This window comes from Eschrichtius robustus, chromosome 19 (genome assembly GCF_028021215.1).
Source record: "Eschrichtius robustus isolate mEscRob2 chromosome 19, mEscRob2.pri, whole genome shotgun sequence".
Lineage (NCBI taxonomy): Eukaryota > Metazoa > Chordata > Mammalia > Artiodactyla > Eschrichtiidae > Eschrichtius > Eschrichtius robustus.
Window position 1 is genome coordinate 53,422,632 of NC_090842.1, and position 22,677 is coordinate 53,445,308.

The window sequence follows — 22,677 nt, forward strand, 5'->3', positions numbered from 1 at the left end:
CCCCGAAAGCGGCTCCCGCGGGGTCGGGACCGCGCAGGCCCCGGCTCGGCCTCCCGCGGGTCGCCCGGGCACCGCGGCGGAGCCTGATGACGTTAGCGCACCGCGCCGCGGACTCCGGCTCCCAGAAGGCCGCGCGCGCCGCGCCAGAGGCAGGTGGGCGCGCCAGGCCCGGGCTCGGGCGCCAGGCCGGCGAAGCAGAGAGGCGCGCTCCGGCGAGCCGGGCGGCCGGCGCCATGACGCTGTTCCACTTCGGTAACTGCTTCGCCCTGGCCTACTTCCCCTACTTCATCACCTACAAGTGCAGCGGCCTGTGAGTGCGGGGCGGCTGCGGGGCGGCCGCGGGGCAGGGGGGCGCGGGCCGGGCCGACCCCTCACCGCCCGCTCCCGCAGGTCCGAGTACAACGCCTTCTGGAAGTGCGTCCAGGCCGGGGTCACCTACCTCTTCGTGCAGCTGTGCAAGGTGAGGGCGCCAGCTGTGCCGCGCGAGGGCTTCGCCCCACGCCCCCAGCCCCCACCCAGACCCCCCGGGGTGGGGCCGCCCCCGGAATACCTGCAGGAGCCGGGCTTGGATGGGCTGGAACCCGAGGAGAGGTCCGCAAGCAACTTTTGTATAGCACTTTTAGTAACATTGAGAACATTCAATTGTATGACTAAGAGGGGTTTGGGTACTGCTAAGAGCCTCTAACTAATCCCCAAGGTCCCACCGGCACTGCTACCACTGCCCTGGTGGGTAACCAGCCCCGGCACCTTCAGGCCTGACCCCGATCCCTTGTGATCACCACAGAACCCAGACTTCCAAGCCCCTGCCCTCAATCTCCCCTGCTCCTGCCTTCTTGCCGACATCTGGTGGTCCCTCTCCTCATGGGCCCCCAGAACCCCAGTGTACTGCCCTCCACATAACACACTAACTTCCCACCAAACCCACGTGGTTGCTCTCCCTCACCTTGAGGTGACCTCTCTGTTTTCTGGTCTCAGATGCTGTTCCTGGCCACTTTCTTTCCCACCTGGGAAGGCGGCATCTATGACTTCATTGGGGTGAGTGGGGCAAGGGAGGGGGAGGGAGTGCAGGAGTGGGGCCCCCTGGCACCTGTGCTTACTCAAGCCTCAACCTGACCCACAGGAGTTCATGAAGGCCAGCGTGGATGTGGCAGACCTGATAGGCCTAAACCTTGTCATGTCCCGGAATGCCGGCAAGGGGGAATACAAGATCATGGTTGCTGCCCTGGGCTGGGCCACCGCCGAGCTCATTATGTCCCGGTGTGTGCAGCAGCCTGGAGCCCAGATTCCTGGGAAAGGACTCCTGGGTTCCAGGGGGGTGCCGGAGGGTGGGGGCTCAGATTCTGGGTGCTGAGGGTGTCTGGGTACTGGAGAATCCCTCCCTTTGCCTTCTTCAGCTGCATCCCTCTCTGGGTTGGAGCTCGGGGCATTGAGTTCGACTGGAAATACATCCAGATGAGCATTGACTCCAACATCAGTCTGGTACGCAGTCCTGCTTTCCCACACACGCGGCTTTTTTGCTGGTGACTCTACTCCTCCTGAGGCCTGGCCCTGACCTCCCGCTTCCCTCCAGGTCCATTACATCGTCGCATCTGCCCAGGTGTGGATGATAACACGCTACGACCTGTACCACACCTTCCGGCCAGCAGTCCTCCTACTGATGTTCCTTAGCGTCTACAAGGCCTTCGTCATGGAGTGAGCTGGGTGGGGCTCGAGGATGGGCCCAAATGGGTTGGATTATCTCTTCTCCCTTCTTCATTGCGATGTTTCCCCACAGGACCTTCGTCCACCTGTGTTCCCTGGGCAGCTGGACGGCACTTTTGGCCCGAGCGGTGGTGACGGGGCTGCTGGCCCTCAGCACCCTGGCCCTGTATGTCGCTGTTGTCAACGTGCACTCCTAGGCTTGGTGGCCCAGACTTTCACGTACCTTTTCCCTGTCTCCAGGTTTCAGTGAAGTAAACAGTATTTGGAAAGTTGTCCCTGCCTCTATCTCTCTGTCTGGAACTATCTACCAACAGTGTGCTCTCCTGGGTCCCAGAGGCCCTTGTTTTGGAGCCAGGTAGACAAGCTGGGAGACTAGCCAGCACTCATCTGTCCTGTGTTCCTGGACCAGTTCCTTTGCTTCCTATTTTCCGCAGGTTGATTGAGGGCTTGAAGCAGACAGTTAACTTTAAGCAGTGGCAGAGACCAAGGCCCTCAGGGAACAGGTGATAGAGGGGAGCTAGAATCCAAGAGATGGTTCTTGGGGGCTTCTCCTCGCAGCCTTAACCTGGCCCTCTCCCACATGGCCCTTCCCCGGCTGGTCACCTCCTAGGTTCCCAGCCCCCAAACCACACCCCCATCCACTTTTTTTTTTTTTTTTTTTTTTTTTTTTGCCACACCACGCAGCTTGTGGGATTTTAGTTCCCTGACCAGGGATCGAACCCGGGCCCTCGGCAATGGGAGTGTGGAGTCCTAACCACTGGACCGCTGCCAGGAAATTCCCCCCATCCACCTTTTATATGGCAGCCAAGGGGATCTCTCTGAAACCTCAGTCTTACTAGCTCACCCTTCCCTGCTTACAACCATCTGGGGCTCCTCCTTGCACAGGAACAGTCCAGTGACTTGACTCTTGGTTTTGCCCTTGAGGACCTATTTTGTGATTCTGAAGTCCTCAGATTAAATCCTGGCCTGAGTCTTCTTAGGGTGGAGTACAGAGACAGCTGCAGCCCAGTAGTAGAGCTGTTGAGCCCACCAATTTGGATGTTGTCCTGAATGCCACCCTTCTCATCCCAGCCCTTCCCTGGTCTAGTAGGGCCAGCTTCCTGCCCCTTTCTCTCCCCCTCCCTGAGGGGGATGGATTAGAAGCAGGGCTTTGAATGTCATGCTTAAGCTCCACCTGGATGCAAGTCCTGCCCACCTGGGAAGGTGCTCCCCAGTCCTGGTGTTCCCAGTGGGATCCCCAAGGGCATGGGATAGGGCAAGTGCCCCCTCCCTCCCTCCACTAGGCTGTCCAGCTCCTGCGATAATGTTATTGACCCTGGGCCTAGGAAAGCACCAAGCACAGCTCTGTTCAGCTCTGCTATGAGTCTCGGTGTTTTCAGAGGGAGCATTTACCCTAAGGTGGGGCAACCACCATCTAGCCCCACCTCCTCCTCATCGCTCCTAGTCAAGACAGGGTCCACAGGGGTCTTGGGTGGGGAGGTGAGTGATAGGTCACCCTGAGTTTGATATGAAAAGGGAGTAGATGGGGCGCTCCCCCAGCCCACGTGGGTGGATATGTAATGGCATTGCTTTCTCCCATACCGCCATCCTATGCCCCACCTAGCCTTTTGCACATATTGGGACAGTGAAGGTTGCAGAAATGACTGTTAAACAACTATTTGCTGAGCAGGGACTCTGATCCAGGCCCCCTACTGGTGGCCACCTGTCTGTGAAATAGTCCCAGCTTTCATGGGGCTCAGGGACAATCAGGGAGCACAGGCCAGAGGGATCAGGGCTGTGATGGGTGAAGCCTGGTGGGAGTGGTGGGCCTGATTAACTAGACTACAGTGATCAGGGCTGTGATGGGAAAAGAGGGCTATGTCTGTCCTGGAGGAGAGGATGTGTGAGCTGAGACCAAGAGGATGTTAGTGGAGGAAAAGGAAGAAAGCAGGTACCAGGCCCGTGTAAAGGCCTTGAAGTCAGAGAGAGGGCCTGGCCTTTCCAGTGGAACAAGAGCTGGTTGGAATGAGTTCGGGGGGCGGGGGCTTGTGAGACTGCAGAAGTCAGCAGGGGCCAGATCACAGAAGGCTCTGAGCCTGGGCAGTGGGGAGCCACGGAGAGTTCTAGGCAGGGGAAGGACAGTCAGTTTTGGCTTTAGGAAGAGCTCATGGCTGCTGGGTGGATGGGGAGACTCAAGCCAGAAGGCCGGCCTGGACCAGGGCGGGGCCGGCAGGGGTAGGAGGAGAGTGGCCAGAAGCAGAGTAGAGAAGTGGTGACCAGTTTATTTGGCCAGGTGGGGGTGGGGGGAGTAGGGAGATGACCAGTGAGAAAGGAAAGAGTGAAGGAGTCCAGGGTAACACAAGTTTGGGATTTGTAAGCTCCCCAAGGGCTCATTACATTTCCCAGGGAGAAGGAGCTGCAGTGACGGGACAGTGGGTGGGATCAGGTCTGGAGGACGATGCAGAGGCCGGTGTGGGTCCCCTTGAACATGCCGGGGGAGGCTGGAGACAAATGTGGGCACCACTGCAGACAGAACTGAGGCCAGTGGGGGAGGGGGCACTGTGCCGATGAGGAAGGAGAAGCCTGGGGTCCAGCCAGAGAGACTCGTCAAAGAAAGGGGAAGAGAGGCAAGAAAGGGGACTGGGAAAAGCAGTGGCAAAGGTGGGTGGGTGGGGGGGCTGTGGACAGGGGAGTCTCCAGCAGGGGAGTTGGAGGGCTAAATTCAGGTGAGGGGTGTGAGGAGGGGGCCTGTGACGTAGCCTCCAGGAGTTGGTTGGGACTAACCAGTGATAGGGTGCCCATTGCAGCTGCAAAGGCAAAAGTGGAATCAGAGAGGAAACTCCTGTGAAGGGGGGAGGCGATGCTTGAGGTGGAAAGGATTCTGACCGGAGAGGGAGAGTGGGTGCTGAGAAAGGACAGCCCAGAGGTGGTGTTCAGCTAGTGGAGCAGTTAAAGGCACCGCTCTGGAGAGTGCCCGTGGTCACATCCAGCTCGCCTAGAAATGCTGTAACCCTAGGCAAAGAGATGGGAATTCATTCCCCCAAGCAGCGTTTACTGAGTACCTACTATGTGCCAGGCTGTGTTCTAGAAACTGGAGATACAGCCGGGAACAAATAGCTCCTAAGTTGTAGGACTGTGGGAGATCAAAGGGGCTCATGAAAAAACAATAAGACGATGCCCAGCACTGAATAAAAACACAGTGGACGTGAGCTGGTTTATTACTACCATGCAGACATGAGTGTGTTTTTAAAGAAGACCCCCCAAGCAGCCCTCTTGCTGGCCTGGAGTCCTAAGGACAGAGCCACCTCACAGGAGCTGCTAGTTCCCACTCCCCTTCAAAGTCCCCCCACCATTCAGGAGGGGGCTTCCCTGAGGCCAGCTCAGAGGACTGGGCCTAGGGACTGCTCCTCCGGGAGGGTGGATGGGGAAGGGGAGTGGGGAGGGTCTCCCCAAGGTTGAGTTGCCGTGGGCTACAAGAGCAGACGCAGGTGGGGCTGGGAGTCTTGACTGCTCAGATGCTTTGGTGGCTGTCCGGAGGGTCCCATGCGTCCCCCACCCCCACCCCTACTGTGGTGGATTCGAGGATGGCTTGAATGCAGCGGTCCTTCTAATAGTAGAGTTCCTGGTCCCACCAGCCTGGGAGAGAGAGAGAAAGGAGACTCAGTGCTGGGGGGATTCGGGGCGGGGCTGGGGTGGAGGGGAGCCAGGGGCTCAGAGGTTATAGCTCAGTGGTGGTTTGATATGGAGGGTCAAGGGCTTGGAGGTCAAGTATTGGAAATCAAAGGTCAGGGCCGCTGCTCTGAGAAAGTTTCAGCCCTCCATCCCCAGGTCCCCAGTCTCCACACTCACTCCCTGGGCAACAGCGAACTCCAAGTTTCCGGATCTCATCATAGACGAAGATGAGGAGGCCGAAGGGCATGGGGACCAGCCACCACTGGTACCTGAAGGCACAGGCGAGATGGCAAGTTAAAGGCTATCCCCAGGTCTGTGTCCTGCAGGCCCACCCCGATGCAGCTCACAACCCCTCACCGAATGGGCATGAAGTTGAAGATGTTGGGCATTCCGGGGCAGTAGCACAGGAAGCAGCCGATGCAGACCTGGAACACGATGGCGATCACCAGGATCCTGTTCCTGCAGGTGGGGCAGGATGGGAGAGGCTCAGACTGGCGGACACAGGACAAAGAGAGGCCGTGAGGAGTTGGGGACCGGCTGGAAATCAGGGTACTGGGTCAGAGGAGGTCAGATAGCAGCAGCAGGGAGATCATCGAACACTGGCATGGCCCGCACCTCTCCAGCAGTGGACACTAGCCCTGTCAGCATCACCCCGTTAGCTGACGAAACATAGACGGGCCAGTTGAGAGGCATGAGGTGGGAGCTACTGGCCAGCTATTGATAAGGAACGTTAGCACCTGCACCAGCACGTCGGCACATCCAGTGCTGGGGTTTGCTGGCTGCAGTAAGCCCTGGTCAGGACCTGCTGGGAGTGCAACCAGGGCTCGGAGGGCAGGGTGTGGGCGGGGCTGGGGACACCTGAAGAAGCCCTGCTGGAAGGCAGAGAGGCGGCGTGTCTTGCGGATGAGGACGTCAGCAATCTGGCACATCTCGATGCTGATGAAGAACACGGTGTAACAGGTGTACTGCTGGTACAGGCGCTGCCCGAACGTCTGTGGGCCAGGAGAGAACACAAGCAGCCTGAACCCAGGCGGAGAGCCTCTGCAGGCAGCCGGGCATGTAGGGCCTAGGGCCACAAACCCCTAAATGCTCCTTCCCTTGAGTCAGAGGCTGGGGTGGGGGTAGAGGAGAGATGCAGGATCTGCCATGTTTGCAGGGCCCCAGAGTGCGGGGCCTAGAAACCTGGTCTAGTGCAGCTTGTCCGTCAGCGCCTGGGCAAGCGGTGGGCCAGCCCAGTTGCTTTCATAATGAAAAGAGTGACGTAGAATGTCCTGGGCACCCGAAAGGAGGCACCTGGGAAAAGGGAATTTGAATCCTGAGGCAGGATTTTCAAAGTCCAGTGACGCCAAGACCCGGGCAGATGGCAAAAATGACCAAAGTGGGCCAGGCGGGCCTTTGAGGAACACGACACATGCCCTTTCAAAGAGGGTAGCCACTATTCAGTCCACTTCTTCAATATAACTATGTTTATACATATCAGTTAATTGTGTAAGGAACACTTACTATGCTCCAGGTCCCAAATGTTTCACATGTATTATCTCATTTAATCCTCCTAATAATCCTAAGAGGTGGATTGGTGGTGTTCAAACTTCAGCATACATCAGAATCCCCAGAAGAACCGGTTAAAACACAAGCCCCACCCCCAGAGTTTCTGATCCCAGAGGTCTGAGGGGGAAACTGAGAATCTACATTTCAGACAAGTTTCCAGGTGATGCTGTTGCTGCTGGTCTGGGGCCCACACTGTGAACATCACTGCGGTGAAAATCACTGAGATAATATCAGCATATTAGTATGCTCTCCACTTTAGAGGTGGGCAAACTGAGGCACAGAGAGGCAGAATACCTTGCCCAGGGTCACACAGCTGTGAGGAGCGGTGGCAGACAATGAATCCAAGCAGTTTGGCTCTAAGATCTATATTCTTAACCATGACAGTAAATGTTTAAGGGGAATATCCTGATCTGTCGCTCTATAGGGCAAACTAAACACACCTGCTAGCCAGATCTAGCCTCTCTGTGCTCCAGACTTTCACTCAAGTCAGCCGCACATGCAAATACTCTGTGTAAGCGATGCTGCAGGGAAAATAACAGAATGGGGGGTGGTGGGGGCGTGGTACTGGCTCCACACCTGAGACGATGTGTTGCTGTCAGGGCAGAGAGAGGACCCATCTGCAGCTGGGGTCATCAGAAGCAGGAGTTCGGAGCTCAGGACAGTGGTGGGAAAGGCCCCTCACCCCAGAACTGGCAGAGAGCCTGGGTGTCTGGGAGTCTCTGGCTGAGCTCAGTCACACGTGGAGGAATGAGTGTGGGCCACACGCAAGGTAGGTGGCATCCCATGAGTCACGGGACTCATGGGATGGGGCAGGGGCTCACCCACTCCTGGCCATAGCTGTCCTGCAGATCTTGTAGGTGGTGGTCCTCCCAGTATGGCCGGAGCCCCACACACAGCAAAGGGAACCAGCCCTCCTGGGCCATGGCCGTGAAGTAGTCAGTGAAGCCAGCAAATGACTGGATGGCACCTGGGAGAGAGGCAAGGAGGCACAGGGAGACAGAGATGGAGACACAGAGAGACAGGGTCAGGGACACACACACAGAGACAGGAACACAGAAACAGTGGCATGGAGACAGACAAGAACACAGTGACAGACAGAGAGAGATGGACACAGAGACAAGGACTCCAAGAGAGGTCGACAGGGACACAAGAGACAGGACACAGAGAGAGGCAGGAACAGAGACACACCCAGAGAACCCAAAAAAGACAGGAGGCAGTGACCCAGAGACAGGGTCATGGAGAATGAGGCCTGGGACAGAGAAGGGACACTGGGGACCATAGAGACCACTGTGTGCAGACAAGGACTCAGAGAATGACAGAGACCCAGGATCAAATGCAGACACCAAGATCCAGAACAAGGCAGAGCCCCCGTGGTGAGAGACTCCACAGCAGGCAAGCAGCCCTGCAGGGGAGCCCGTGCCCCGCCCCCCGCCCCAGGGCACGTACCGATCTGGAAGTAGGAGTAGGCAGCCAGGGGCTCGTTGACCAATCGGTCACGCTTCGGGTTCCGTGGACGCAGGTGCATGATGTCACTCTCGGCCTTCTCGTACGCCAGGGACACAGAGGGGAACTGGCCAGGAGTGGAAGGAACTGGGGTTGATGGCTCGCCTGGGCCCCTGTCCCTGACTCTCTGGAGCCCCCCTCCCCGCTGCAGTGGGCAGGGACAGAAGTGAGGTTAGGAGGCAGGACCCACGGTGACCACACAGCCACACCTGCCTGGACAGCCTGGGTCCAGCTGGCCTTTGTCAGGAATGTCGGCATATCCAGCCCACGTGTGTGTGCCCATCTGTCTTGGTGTCCGTCTCCATCAGAGCATCTGCGTTATCTCTGCTATTGGGTGTTCTCTGTCTCTGCCTTTCTCTGCCCCCCTCCTCCCCGTCCTCCTCCTCTCTGTCTGTTTCTTCTCTGGGGTCCTCTGGTCTTGGCCTGTTTCCCTGTTGCGCGCTCTTTCTCTCTTTCTGTCCCTTACTTTCTTCATTTCTTTGTCCCCATCTCCAGTCTCTTTCTCTGTGACTGTATCTCTGCTTTTTTGTCTGTGTTCCTGTCTCTATATCTCTCTTTGTCACTCTCTATCTCTGCATCTCTTCTGTCTGTCTGCGTACATGTGTCCTCCTCCCTGTTCCCACCCCATCTGTTTGTGGACACAGAGTGGCAGCAGATTGTACTGACTGAGGGCAGAGGTGCTGGGGTACCTGAATACCTGGGCTTGAATCCCTGCTGTGCCACTTATTAGCTGTGTGACCTGGGGCAAGCCGCTCAAGCTGTCTAAGCCTCAATTAGCTCATCAGTAAAATGGGTATGATAAAGAAATAAAGCTCATCTCATAGAGTAGTTATGAGGACAAAATTAAGTAATTAATGTGTGCCTGGCCCAGAGCAGACATTACGTAAGTGCTGTTGAATAAAGATGTGACATGGCCATGCATCTGGCTGCATTTGTGGCTGGATCTGAGGATCTTTTCTGTCTCTCTGCCTTGGAGTCTATCTGATGCTGTTTATCTCTCCGTGTCTGCTGAGGGATGTCTGTCTGTGATCCAAGTTTGGCCAGATATCCGTGTCTGTAAAATCTGTTTGTCTGAGTGTCCATACCTGAGTCCATGCGTGTCCATGAATCTGTCCATGCCTATCTGAGTGTTCACCTATGTGTCCCCATCTGTAATTCTGTCCGTGGCTACCTTCCTGCCTGCCTGTGTGTCCACATCTGGCTGTCTGGTATACACACATCTGTATCACTGAGTGCAAGACTTTCCGTGGTGGTCTCTGTCCATCCCACCTGTCTGTGGGCATATGTCTCTGGGCACTGTGTGGGTGGGGGGGCACTGGGGCCGTAGACTCACGATGTCGGTACAGAGTTCTATGAAGAGGATGGTGATGCACCCGAGGGGCAGGGGCACGCTGACGGTGATGTAAATAAGGTACGGCGTCAGTTCAGGGATGTTCTTGGTCAGTGTGTAGGCGATGGACTTTTTCAGGTTGTCAAAGATCAGTCGGCCTGTGGGAGTACAGCAGGCACCTCAGTCTCCTCAGAGCCCGTTTCCTCCTGTGCCCACACTTCCTGCCCCCACCTCTGACCCAGCCCGGACCCTGCTCCACGCCTGTCACAATGGAGGCAAAGTTGTCATCCAGCAGGATCATGTCGGCTGCATTTTTAGCAGCATCCGAGCCGGCAATGCCCATGGCCACGCCAATGTCTGCCTTCTTCAGGGCTGGGGAGTCATTCACACCATCCCCCGTCACAGCCACGATTGCACCCTGCAGGCAGTGGGTACAGGTGGGAGGTTGGTCAGTGAGAGGGCAGCCCAGGGCCAGCCAAGCCCACCTGCCTGCCTTCATCAGCATGGTCGCACCAGTCGCTGGCAGCTCTCCACAATCACCAGCTTCTGCTGGGGGCTGGTACGAGCAAACACCATCTCAGGGTGGGTACGCAGTGCCTCGACCAGCTCTGATGGGTCCATGTCCTTCAGCTGCATGCCGTTGATCACACAGGCGCGGGCATCCCTAGAGTGGGAGGTGGGAGGGCATCGCTGGGGCCTCAGTCTGTGTGGGGTGTGGGAAGAACCACAAGGAAGGCTGAAGGGGGCTTACTTCCGGTTAACCTGGTCCACGGGCACACGGAGGCGGGAAGCAATGTCCTCCACCGTCTCACTGCCTTCCGAGATGATGCCCACACTGGCTGCAATGGCCTTGGCTGTGATGGGGTGGTCACCTGTCACCATGATCACCTGTAAGGGGAACCAGCAGACCCTTGACCCCTTCAGATTAACCCACTCTCCCTGTCCTCCCCAGTGGACATCCCCCAGCCCCAGCCACAGTGATTGGTTCAGGGATGAACATGTGACCCAATCTGGTACAACTGTCAGAGAGGCATTCTTTTTTAGGTGGGGTGGCTAAACGGGTGGGACGTTAGTTGGAGCTGCTGGAGGGTGGTCATCTTTGTCCACCACAATGGAGAACTGCTTGAGAATAAAGCCAGCAGAGAGAAGAGCAGAGCTGAGACGTGGAGAAAGGCAAGTTCCTAAAGACGTTGAACTCCTGGATCCAGCTATACCTGAAGAACTTTTCAGTTCTTGAACCAATATATTTCTTTGTGGTTCAAGCCATTTTCGGGTGGGTTTCTGTCACAGGGTCCCTCATCCCCAAATACTGCCATCCTCTGTTCTCACCCCTGCCTGGTCCTCTCCCCAGGGGCATACCCGGATGCCTGCTGTGCGGCACTTGAGCACAGCATCAGGAACGGTGGCCCGGGGTGGGTCAATCATGGATACAAGTCCCGCAAAGCACAGGCCACTGGTTGGAAAGTTCATGTCCTCCACGTCGAAGGCATAGCCATGCGGGTAGTCCTTCTCACTCAGGTAGAGCTGGCAGAAGCCTGACCAGAAAACAGGGAAGTCAGAGAGGAGTCCTGGGTGAACCCTTTCATAGCAAGGCCAGGTGATGAGTAAAATAACCAGGTGCCTTGCACCAAGCACCTATGGATGCCTGACCCTGTGCTGAATCCTTCATTCACATTACAGTTATCCCTCTGTATCCACAGGTTCCACATCCGCAGACTTAACCAACTGTGGATCAAAAACATTCCGGAAAAAATTCCAGAATATTCCAAAAAGTAAAACTTGAATTTGCCACACACTGACAGCTACTTACATAGCATTTACATTGTATTAGCCATTATAAGTAATCTAGAGACGATTTTAAGTATATGGAAGGAAGTGCATAGGTTATAAGCAAATACTCCACCATTTTACATAAGGTTTTTGAACATCTGCAGATTTTGGTAACTGTCGGGTAAGGGTGTGGGGGAGTGTGGTGGGTGTCCTGGAACCAATCCCCACAGATACTGGGGGACAACTGTATCTGAATCCATTCCCACAACCACTCTGTGAGGCTACTACCATCCTCATCTTGCAAATGAGGAAACAGGTTTAGAGAAGGGACGTTTCTTGCCAGAGGTCACACACCAAGTAAAGTGGAAGATCCAGAAATTGGACCACAGGTTTGTGCCTTCCGGAGTTGAGGCAGGGGTTAGGGAAGTTTAAGGAGTCGAGACAAAAATTGGCGGGGGTGGGGGGGAGGTCAAAGGGTCAAGAGGAGGACGCTGAAAGGCAGAGGTGAAAGAAAGCAAGGGCAGGTCATCAGCTGGGGCAAGAGCTGGGGAAAATCAAGGGATCACAGGTTGGGTCAGGATAGGTAAGATCCAGGTGAGAACAGGTTGGGAGAGGCTGGGTCAACGTAGGCATTGAGGACAGGGTTCAGGGCTGGGATAGGGAAAGTCAAAGTTGAGTGTGTAGACTGGGGCAGGTCAACTGTCAAGCAATGATGGGAAAGGTCAGGGTCGGGGCTGGGCCGGGAAGGTTGGGCAGGCTCCGTGCTAGCGCCTCCTCGCACGCGGGTTTAACCTCTACCCCGGCTTGGGGGTCTCACCCAGGACGCGTTCGCCCAGGCCTCCCAGGCTGAGGTAGGCAGTCTGGAAGGCCTCGCGCCATTGCTCATCCAGCGGCAGCTCCTGGCCCTTGATGAGGATGGAGCTACAGCGCTCCAGCACGCGCTCGGGGGCCCCCTTCATTACAAGCACGTGCCTCGGGTCGCGCGGGTCCTCCAGGGTGTGGATGGACAACTGTGGGCGGAGGAGGAGGCGGTGTTGTGGGCGAGGTCAAGAGGGAGGGGCGGGGCTTGGGGAACGGCGGGGCTGACAGCGCCCAAGCGCTGCCGCAATAGCCCTGGGAAGGTCAGGCTGGGACCGAGGGTGAGGGGCTTGCTTGGTGGGCAGGTCCTTGGTAGAGGCTGAGGGTTGGGGCGGACCTAGGGGCCTAGTTAGGGGACTGGGCGTGGGGAACAGGCAGAATTCGGGTCGGAGTTGGACTGGGGCGGGATTTGGATTAGCAGCTTCTCCCCACCGAGGGCCTGACAGCTGAGAGCGGGCGGAGCGCCCGGGCCCTCGGTGGGGTTTGGCTGTGGGCGGGACGGGAGATGTGGGTGGGGTTTGGCTGTGGAGAGGGAGGGGACTGAGAGTGAAGCCCAGCCGCAGGCCAGTCCTGAATGTGGGTGGGGCCTGAAGTGGGCAGGGCTTGTTGTGGGCGGGACTGGACCGTGGGCGGGGCCGGCCGCGGCCGGTGCACACCTGGAACTTGTTGGTGGAGTTGAAGGGGATCTCGCAGACTTTGGGGAAGCGCTCACGGTAGCCCATGGCATTGCCCAGCGTCAGCTCCGAGAACTTGAGCAGCGCAGTCTCCGACGCGTCCCCGATCACGATGCGCTGGGAACGCAGGCCGGTGTCAGGAGCGCTCCCGGCTGCACCAGGAGGCTCCCAGGATCCCCTCCCCCGAGCGCCCCGGCTCGCACCTTGGGCACGGGCACTGCGTCCTGGCCCGACTTGAAGGCAGCACGGTTACACAGGGTGAGCACGCGGCACAACGCCCGCCAGGTCTCCGAGGACTGGTCAAACGTCTGCCCTGGAGGTCAGGCATCCAGGCTGGGGCCGCGAAGGAGCTCTCCCATACCAGAACCGAGCCCCGCCCCCCGGAATCAGGACTGGATCCCCGCCCCAGACCTGGGTGGGACCCAAACACCTCCTCATACCCCGGGACGGAGCTTTCTCTCCAGACCCAGTATCCAGTCTATGAGACCCAATAAGTACCAAGCCCCTTCACAGACTTGCAGCTTAGCCCCCTCCCTAGACCCAGGACGCAGCCCTTCGCCTGATCGGATGGAGCCCCCTCTCCATTAACGCAAATCCCTCCCCAGGCTCCCTTCAGTAACCTCAGAGCTCCCGCCTAGGTCTCCACCATCTACCAGATCCTGCCCAGCTGCTGTCTCCTCCCACCCCCACACCTGACTGGTCTTCTGTAGTGTCAGCCGAGTGGATGTGGTTGTCGAACCACAGATGGGACACAGTCATGCGGTTCTGAGTGAGGGTCCCCGTCTTGTCAGAGCAGATCACTGACGTGGAGCCCAGTGTCTCCACTGCTTCCAAGTTCTTGACTACACAGTTCTTGCTGGCCAGCCGCTTGGCTGTCAGGGACAGGCAGACCTGGGGGAAGGGTGAGAAATGCAGGCGTGGGGACCAAGCCTGGCTCCCAGTCCCACTCCCCTCCTCTCTCGACACTGGGGATCCTTTACCCTAGCCACAGTACTGCGTGTGCAGCATCCCCCTGCAGAGTAGGCTTTTTCTTGCCTCCAAGCTTTTGTCCAGCCTGTGCTTTCCACTTGGGATGCCTCCCCAATCTGTCCACCAGATATACATAGCCAGGCCCTGCTCTAAGCTGCCCTAGCTGAGATTCTATAATTTCTCTTATCAGCACAATCAGAATGAGAAAACTACCATTCCCTGAGCCTCCTCTTGGGCTGGCCCTGGACTGAGTGCTGACTCTTGAAGGCTGCCCACAGCCTTCAACACTGGACCTCAGCCTCCTCTTGTCAAAGCCCCTGCCTGTTCATCTCTGAGTCCTCAGTGTGTGGCACAGGACATGGCCCAGAGTAGCCCCGGTGGGTGTTTCCTGAATGGGTGGGATAAGTGGAGAGATGGGGATAGGGGGCGGGGAGGATGGGTGGGGGAGGATGGATGGAGGAGGATGGATGACGGGAAGGTGGGTGGGTGGATGGGAGCAAAATGGATAGATGGACAGATAGGGAGAGGACGGAGGGAAGCCCAGATGAACGAACAGACAGATGGACAGGCCTCTCAGCTCACTGCACCGCTCTTCTGCTTCCCCAACTCACCGTGACAGTGGCCAGCAGCCCCTCAGGCACATAGGCTACCACAATGGCCATGAAGAAGACCATGGCCCGCAGGAAGGTGTAGCCAATGCACATGGCCACTATGAAAAATGTGGCACCAAAGAGGATGGCCAGGCCTGCGATGATGTCCACAAAATGTTCAATTTCGATAGCGATGGGTGTCTTCTCATTTTCTACTCCCGAGGCCAGTGATGCGATGCGCCCGATGATGGTGCGGTCGCCGGTGCTCACCACCAGGCCCTGCGCGGTGCCTGCAGTGGGGCCAAGAGGGTGACTCAGCGCCGGGTGGGCAGCACTGGGGGCGCGCACAGCGGTGTGAACCAAAGGAGGGGCAGTCGTGGAAGGCAGCGGGGGCAGCGTGACCTGGGAAGGGGGTGGCAACAGTGGGAGCTAGAGAGGCAGTGTGACCCGAAGAGTTGGCAGTCATGCGACGTAGAGAGGCAGTGTATCTCAGAAGGAAGCAGAAGGGGGCAGTGGAGGCAGCGTGGTCAGCTGGGCGGGTGGGGGGGCACCTCACGGACCCTCAAGGCACATGGTGGAGAAGAAGGCGATGTTGCGGGTCTCCAGGGGGCTCTCGTGCGTGCACTCGGGCGAGCGGGTCTGCGGCTCAGACTCTCCAGTCAGCGAGGAGTTGTCCACCTTGCAGCCCTGGGCCTGCAGGATGCGGATGTCGGCTGGCACTCGATCCCCGCCTTTCATCTCCACCAGGTCGCCCACCACCAGCTGATCTGCGTTGATCTGGAACTTGTCCCCATCTCGGATCACCGTTGCTTGCTGTGGGTCAAGAGCACCAGAGTTGAGCAGGGTAGGGAATGGGGGTAGAAGTTGCTGCATGCGGTGGGGAGGCGGGGAGGTGAAAAGTGGGGAGAGGTGAGGACCTGTGGGGAGAGATGGAGGCCAGGGATGAAGGGTGGGCTGGGCCTGATGGGAGGGGCCACAGAGAGATGCCAGGAGACTGCCAGCACCCATGTGGAGACTTGGAACCTCAAGTGGCCAGGGGCTGGGGACCCACCTGGGGCACAAGGTTCTTGAAGCTGGCAATGATGTTGGTGCTCTTAAACTCCTGATAGTAGCCGAAGCAGCCAGTGACCACAACCACGGCAATGAGGGCCAGTGCCAGGTACAGCTGGCGGAGGTGGAGAGGGGCTGGGTTATGACTCGGGGCTGGAAGCTCCCTGCCTGAGGCCACCTGCCTGCTCTCTGGTGCCCCGGTAGTTTTCCTCCAAGGTCACCTCCGTGGATTTCCCCCACTCTACTAGGAAGCCTCAGGCCCTATTTCCTGTGACCTGTGTCCCTGTCCCCATGCTCTTCATATCCCACATGCAACTGCCCTGTATTCTCTGTGTCTTATGTCCCTGTGTCCATACATCCCATTTCCTCTGGCTCTGTGGCCCCGTGCCCTATGACTCGTGCCCCGTGTCACTGTGCACCTTGGTGGTATGTGTTCCATTTTCCTGTGCCCCCCAAGTCTTGCGTTCCCCACAGTCCTCTGTCCCATGATCCCGTGTCCTAAATTCCCTGTGTTCCAAGGTTCATATTCTGTGTTTTCATCATCTGTGTGCCATCCTCTGTGTCCCCTATGTCCAACAGTTCCTGTGCCCTCACGTCCCCATTTCCACGGGTGCTGCAGATCTCATGCTTCGTTTTCTGTGTCCTCCATGACCAGTGTCCCATGTCTCAAATTCCAGGTGCCTATGTCCAGTGTCTCCCCATGTCTATGTACTCTTGAGTCCCCATCCTGTGCCACATGTCCTAAGACTTTTCAAGCCTCTGTCCCTACATCCCCATGTCCCTTGTCCTGACCCCGGTCATATATCCAATGTCCTCTTGTCCTACGTCTCAGTATTCTCTATGTCTCTGTGCTCCCATGTCTAATATCTTATGTCTCTCCATGCACTGCGTCCTGAGTCTTGTGTCTCTTGTGTCCCCATGCCCTTGTGTCCCCATGTGTGAGTCCCAGTGTCCCCTGTGCCCTCTGTCCTTGGTCTGTCCCATGCCCTCTGTTTCCCAAGTCCCATATCTTAAGTGTTGCATGTCCATGTCTTTGTATCCCTGCCTATGTCCTCCATCTCTGTGACACACTCTCCCCTGCGTCCCCTGTGATCTATGTCCTTGGGTCTGTCTCATATCCCAGTGTCCTTCGGCCCCCATGACCCATGTCTTAGAGATGTTTTCCATCTCTCTATATCCCCATCATATGTCATTCGTGTCCTGAGTCCCATGCTCAATGTCCTCTGTCCCCCAGGTCCCTGTGTCCCATGTCTGGCCCCAGCACCCGCCACTCACATTGTCGTCCGTGGTGAGGTCGCCCTCGCTGGCCTGGATGGCAAAGGCAATGAGGCAGATGGCAGCGGCCACCCACATGAGGCACTGCAGACCGCCCGCCAGCTGCCGGGCAAACTTGACGTACTCGGGGGTGCCCCGCGGCGGCCTCAAGGCGTTGGGCCCGTCCCGCAGCAGCAGCTCAGCAGCCAGGCTGGCAGACAGGCCCTGGGGGCGGGAGGAGTGGGGTCTTGGTGGTCACTAAGGACTCTCCTCTCATCAGTGAGAGCTCTCCTTCCCTGCCCACCCCCCCATCCCCGCTTGCCTTGCGCCTCTTCCTTTCTTTCTCCGTCTTTGTTCCCGCCCCTGTCCCCATCCCTTCTTTGTGTCTCTCTCTTCTCTCCCACCTTTCTCTCGGTGTCTTTCTTCCTGCTGTCTCTGTCTCTCTTCTGTCTCTTTTTATCTGCTTCTCTTACCTTCTCTCTCTGTTTGGTCTGTTTGGCCCTTTCTAATGCGTTTCTCTCTCTCTCTCTCTCTCTCTCTCTCTCTCTCTCTCTCTCTCTCTCTCTCTCCCCCTCCCTCCCTCTCTCTCTCTCTCTCTCTCCCTCCCCTCCGCGCCCCCCACCCCCGGCTCCTCTTCCCTATACCGACCCCTCCCTCTGCCCCAGCTCACCTTGGTCGCACTGGTCTGGTATTTCTGTTCCAGCTCGGGCACTGACAGCTGGTGGTCGTTCTGCATGGAGGAGGCACAACACTCACTGCCCGTCTCGAGGGCCCCCACCCCTGCCCTTGCCCAGCCCCACCCAGCCCCCCACCCCACCAGGGCCCCTGGGGCCCCTGCTCACAATCTCCATCTCCTTCTTCATGTTCTCCAGCTTCTCCTTCCTCTTGCCCCCTCCACTGCCCGCCTTCTTCTTGCTCATCTTGGCTGCCATGTCCCCACTGGGACCAGGACCCAGCTCTACCTGGTACAGCTCGTAATTCTCCTGGGGGTTGGGAGACGGGGAAGGCATCAGGTCCCTCTGGAACCCCTGCCTCCAACCTCCACCCCCCGACCCCTGACCCTACTCACTGCCTTCCCCATGGTGCCCGGTGCAGCCACCCTCCTTTGCCGGAGACGGAACCTGGGATCTGGACCAGCCCTGATATACCCAGGGAGGGAGGAGGTGGAGCAGGGCGGACCTGATTACAGCTGATCACGGGGCTCCTTGAGGTGACCTCCAGGCCTGGGCAGCTTGGGCATTCCCTACTGGGCTGCTCTACCTGCCCGGACCCCATCGCAACCTGTCACTGAGATCAGGGAACCACTGGGAATAACTGTACTAACAAGAGGAATAGCAAACATATGGTGCTCATTATGTGCCTGGCACTGTGCTAAGGGCTTTCACATATTAATTTATTTAACCTCACAACTACCCTTTGAGGTGAGTGCCATTCTTACCCACACCCCTTACAGATGGGGAGACTGAGGCACAGAGGGGTGAAGTCACTTGCCCATGTCCCCAAGCTAGGATGTGAGAGGCAGGACTCAGAACCAGGCAGATTGGCTGCAGAGTGTCCTCTTTTAAGCCTAACAGCAGGCGCCAGACCCCTGGGGGAGGGGTGGGGGGAGGGTGCTCACTGCCGCGCTGTAATAGCTGTCATTCGGGGGCACTTGCTCAGTGCTGGGTCTGCCCTGTGTGCTTTGCTTGAATGCGTCCTTAGCTCCTCACAACAGCCCTGCAAAGTTATGTTCTCTTGTTAGCCCCCATTGTACAGATGGGGAAACTGAGGCACAGAGAGGTCAAGGACTTTGCCTAAGGTTGCGATGACTAAGTATCAGGGACAGGATTCCAGCCCAGGTTTGACCCCGGAGCCTGGCTCTCATATGGTACCGCCAATGAAAACACTCACACTTCACAGCAGCAGTGCCAAACATGTGCCAGGTACTACACATATGTGACCTCATGGGTCCTTGCAAGAAACCCCTGTGAAGGCAGCACTATTATTCCCATTGTGCAGAGGGGGAAACTGAGGCTCAGAGGACCCCAGAGGCATGCCACACTCCGGCTACAGCCATCACAGCCCTCAATCATTCCCCTGTCCCCACCCCAACCTGCCCAGGGGGGGAAACCACAGTGCAAAGTGGGGAAAGGACTTTTGAACTTGGTGCTTAGTGCCAGGTTTGAGGTCTGGGAACCCCCTCGAAACCCCTCCAGGCAGGGATCTCCACGGGCAACTGTGAGGGGCTGGCCTGGTGGAATGGCAGGTCCTTGATATTCTCATGCTTGGGCCTCACAGGGTGGACGTGTCTCCAGGGGCAAGTGTGGGTAGATCTGATAAGATAATTGCTTTGGCGATGTCCTTCTCTTCTGGGGCAGGTCACCTGGGAGCAGCTGGAGCCTCTCCCCACCATCACCCAGCTACAGGAAACCCCAAGAGAGGAGGCAGGGCTGAAGTCACACTCACTGCCCTTACAATGAGTCCACTCGTTCACTGGGGGCTTCTCTCTCTGAGTCGCACGTGTAAAACAGCTTGTGTTACTCCTCTGCTTACAACCCTCCAAGGGCTTCCCTTCTCATTCAGAATAAACAAAATCCTTCCTGCAAGCTCTGGCCCCAGCTCACCTGCCCCAGCTGTCTCTACTGCCAAGCCATTGGCACTGGCCTTGCTGTGCTTTGTACAGGCCAAGGTCATTCCTGCCCCAGGGCCTTTGCACCTGCAGTTCCTTCTGCCTGGTACCCTCTTCCTTAGATGTCAGCATGGCTTTTTCTCACCTCCAAGTCTCAGCTCATATGTCACCTCTTCAGAGAGTCCTCGGTTATAATAATACTGCATCCCCATCAGGCTCCATCCCCTCACTCTGTTTACACACACCCTTTATCCCAACCTGACATTGTATCTCATTTGTTTGGTGTCAATCTTGTCCCATGAGAAGGAAGACTGGGACTTGGTTGTGTTTGCTGCTGTATACACAGCACTCAGAACAGTGCTCTCAGACACACAATAGACACTCAATAGTCACTGTTGGATTGAAACAGGATTTATCTCTTCAAGTGGTTGGGAACATTCACTAGCAAACTTGGAGCACCAGCCAGGCCCTCAGGAAGTCTCAGTCATTGGGAACTCGTCTGGTGCCCCTCTCTGCGTCCAGGGCCTCAGGCAGATATGCAGTCATGCCTGCACAGACTAGGGAAGCCCACAACCTAAGTCACAGATGGAGAGACCGAGGCACCATCACTGGAGGCAGAGGGCTGACCTGTGATACTGTGCAGACCTCTGTCAAAACTCAGGGACTCTCCTTCTCTGGTCCCTGTCTCATTTGTTTTTCTCATTTCTTAGTTTTGTTATGTTAATTTTCAATGCTTTATATTAAATATTTTAGACCTACAAGTTACAGGGATGGTAAAATGAACTCCTGCCTACCCTTCACCTAAATTTAACAACTTGACCACATCTCTGCTAGATAGATAGATAGATAGATAGATAGATAGATAGATAGATAGATAGATTAGATAGATTTTGGCTGAATCATTTGAGAGTAGGTTAGAGACAGGATGCTTGTTTATCCATAAATACTTAGGCATGTGTCTTCTATGAATAAGGACACTCTTCTTCATAACCACAGTCCAATGATCAAATTGAAGAAATTAACATGGATATGACATTATTAACTAACTTAGAGAATTTATTTGAATTTCCCCATTTTTTCCTCTCCTGTCATTTTCTTGGTCCAGGATCCAATCCAGGACCACACTTTGCATTTAGTCGTCCTGGCTCCTTAGTCTCCTCCAATCTGTGACATTTCCCCAGTCTTTCCTTGCCGTTCATGACCTTGACATTTTGGAAGCTATCTCCGTTATTTTGTATAATATCCCCCGGTTTGGGTTTGCCAGTGGTTCCTCGTGATTGGCAGAAGCGCAGCCGAGATGTGTGTCCTGCATCATGTCAGGGCGGGCTTTATTTTTGAGTCTTCAAGCAGTTTGGAACGGGGTGGACATTTGGGGGATATCAAGAGGCTTAGGTAATGACCAGAGGGCTGTTCTACGATCTCTTTATTTTCTATTCAAAACACTGACACAGTCACAGTTGGCACTCAGCTGGACTGGTGATTCAAACAGTGGAAACACAGCCTCTGCCTGAGCCCCCAGACCTTCCACACCCGGCCCAGCCCGACCCTGCTCTAGCCTCAGGGCCTCATCCATTCTGACTGGCCAGTGCCCAGTTAATTTTTTTTTTTTCAGCCCCCCTGATTACACAGCCTTCAGATGGTACACAGCTTTCAAGTTCTGTGTCTTTGGAGGATCTTTGCTTGTGCATTTGTTCCTTCATTGCTTGTCCAAGCAACCCTAACCCTGTCTCAGGAGTGGACACAGGCGGTTGCCCACAGGCAGGATCTAGATAAAGCGGGAGGTGCGCCAACGTTGGCACTTGAAGCGGCGCCGGGGCGGACTGTGCCATGTGGGGAGGGGACGGGCAACTCCCGGCACCATTCGGGGGCAAAGACTTCTCACAAGAATCTCACAAGCGTGACACGATCCATTCAGCACGGTGGGCAAGATTTCTCTGAGCCTGAGGCACACGGATCATGGAGAATTTTTTAGAACAATTAATGGTCAGAATTGAAAAATTTTTTCCTGACTGTTACAGGACAGACTATTAAATGGATGGCGAACATTTGAGTGGGTTTTCAGGGGAATTTGAACAAGAGTCTCCTAGAATCGTGACCACAAACACTCTTAGGGGCTCAGCGTCCTACAAAGCCTGCTGGAATCAGACCCCTAGCTGTCCCTCCTTCTTCCCCTGTGCCACTTCCCCTTCATGTTTTAGGATGTCCGCTTGTCAAAACGATCATTTCAAGGGAATTCCCTGGCGGTCCAGTGGTTAGGACTCCTCGCTCTCATTGCCGAGGGCGCGGGTTCGATCCCTTCTCAGGGAACTAAGATCCCACAAGCCGCGCAGCGAGGCCAAAAACAAAAACAAAAAAACAATCGTTTCAAGACTTTGGCACGTGCAGTTTCCTCTGCCCGAAACACTCGCCCTGTGTCCTCCCCACGTTCAACTACCTCTTGTCTTTCCTGCTCCAGCACAGATGTCCCTTCCTCCAGAAAATCTTCTGGGACAACCCGCCAGGCTGGGTCAGGTACCCACCCTAGGCTCCCACAGACCCCTAGGCTTCCCTTTCCCAGCCCTGACCACTCAGACCCTTAATTCCTCCCTCACAAGCCTGACCAGTCTGGGCTGTCGCTATTTGGTGACATTTCATCTCCCCGCTGGACTCAGAGGATGGGATCCAGGATGCCTCAGTCACCACTCTGTGCCTGCACCACCCAGGCTGGCCTCAGGAAGTGTTTGCTGAGTGAAAGGACTCATTGTGACCTTGACTTTCTGTCTGTGTTTGGTCTCTGATAAGATAGTGGACTCAGCAATGCCCTTCGTCTCCTGGGCAGGTCACCCTTCCCCCACCTGCATCCCCCACTCCAGACCCTGGGAAGATTGATGCTAGGGGCCCAACAGGCAGGGACCTTGCTTCCCCTTCTTCTTCCAGCTGGCAGAGGAGCAGGCAGTGGGTCAAGGAGTGAGGGGCAAGGTCGCCCCAGCCTGGCTAAGCTGGCAGCCAGGTCTCCTGTGTTCTGCTCCTTTCCCACCTTTGTCCAGAAGTGCAAAGGTCAGCTGTCCTCAGGAAATTGCCAGGCTTCCTTATCTGGGATCTTAAAATCATATCCCGAATCCAACCATCTCTCCCTTCTCTGCTCCCACTCTGGCTCAACTTCCATCCCTTCCTGTCTGGGCTCTCAGCAGC

The 22,677-nt window shown here is 56.3% G+C and overlaps 2 protein-coding genes across 4 annotated transcripts in view; one reads left to right on the forward strand and one right to left on the reverse strand.

Annotated features, from left to right (window-relative positions):
• The first annotated feature begins 127 nt into the window (after positions 1-127).
• On the forward strand, positions 128-1,974 carry TMEM147 (transmembrane protein 147). The gene is made up of 7 exons (XM_068528644.1): positions 128-310; positions 391-460; positions 976-1,035; positions 1,121-1,257; positions 1,395-1,479; positions 1,571-1,692; positions 1,775-1,974. The coding sequence occupies exons 1-7, from the start codon at positions 234-236 to the stop codon at positions 1,896-1,898; spliced, it is 675 nt and encodes a 224-aa protein (XP_068384745.1). The 5' UTR covers positions 128-233; the 3' UTR covers positions 1,899-1,974.
• A 2,916-nt stretch (positions 1,975-4,890) lies between these two features.
• ATP4A (ATPase H+/K+ transporting subunit alpha) overlaps positions 4,891-22,677 on the reverse strand; it is a 90,250-nt gene continuing 72,463 nt past the window's right edge. For 2 of the 3 annotated variants that reach the window (XM_068528467.1, XM_068528468.1), the window contains exons 3-23: positions 17,741-17,881; positions 17,569-17,628; positions 16,920-17,123; positions 15,646-15,759; positions 15,155-15,407; positions 14,616-14,884; positions 13,728-13,926; positions 13,239-13,348; positions 13,018-13,152; positions 12,321-12,513; positions 11,093-11,268; positions 10,485-10,621; positions 10,247-10,397; positions 9,983-10,151; positions 9,737-9,891; positions 8,347-8,470; positions 7,722-7,867; positions 6,211-6,344; positions 5,710-5,811; positions 5,530-5,621; positions 4,891-5,316 (exon numbers count right to left, since the gene is read on the reverse strand). In XM_068528467.1, the coding sequence (XP_068384568.1) occupies positions 5,288-5,316; positions 5,530-5,621; positions 5,710-5,811; positions 6,211-6,344; positions 7,722-7,867; positions 8,347-8,470; positions 9,737-9,891; positions 9,983-10,151; positions 10,247-10,397; positions 10,485-10,621; positions 11,093-11,268; positions 12,321-12,513; positions 13,018-13,152; positions 13,239-13,348; positions 13,728-13,926; positions 14,616-14,884; positions 15,155-15,407; positions 15,646-15,759; positions 16,920-17,123; positions 17,569-17,628; positions 17,741-17,830 (3,042 nt within the window). In that variant the 5' untranslated portion in view covers positions 17,831-17,881 and the 3' untranslated portion in view covers positions 4,891-5,287. Of the gene's footprint in view, positions 5,317-5,529; positions 5,622-5,709; positions 5,812-6,210; positions 6,345-7,721; positions 7,868-8,346; positions 8,471-9,736; positions 9,892-9,982; positions 10,152-10,246; positions 10,398-10,484; positions 10,622-11,092; positions 11,269-12,320; positions 12,514-13,017; positions 13,153-13,238; positions 13,349-13,727; positions 13,927-14,615; positions 14,885-15,154; positions 15,408-15,645; positions 15,760-16,919; positions 17,124-17,568; positions 17,629-17,740; positions 17,909-22,677 lie in introns of those variants that run through there. The other variant, XM_068528466.1, reaches the window with a different exon arrangement.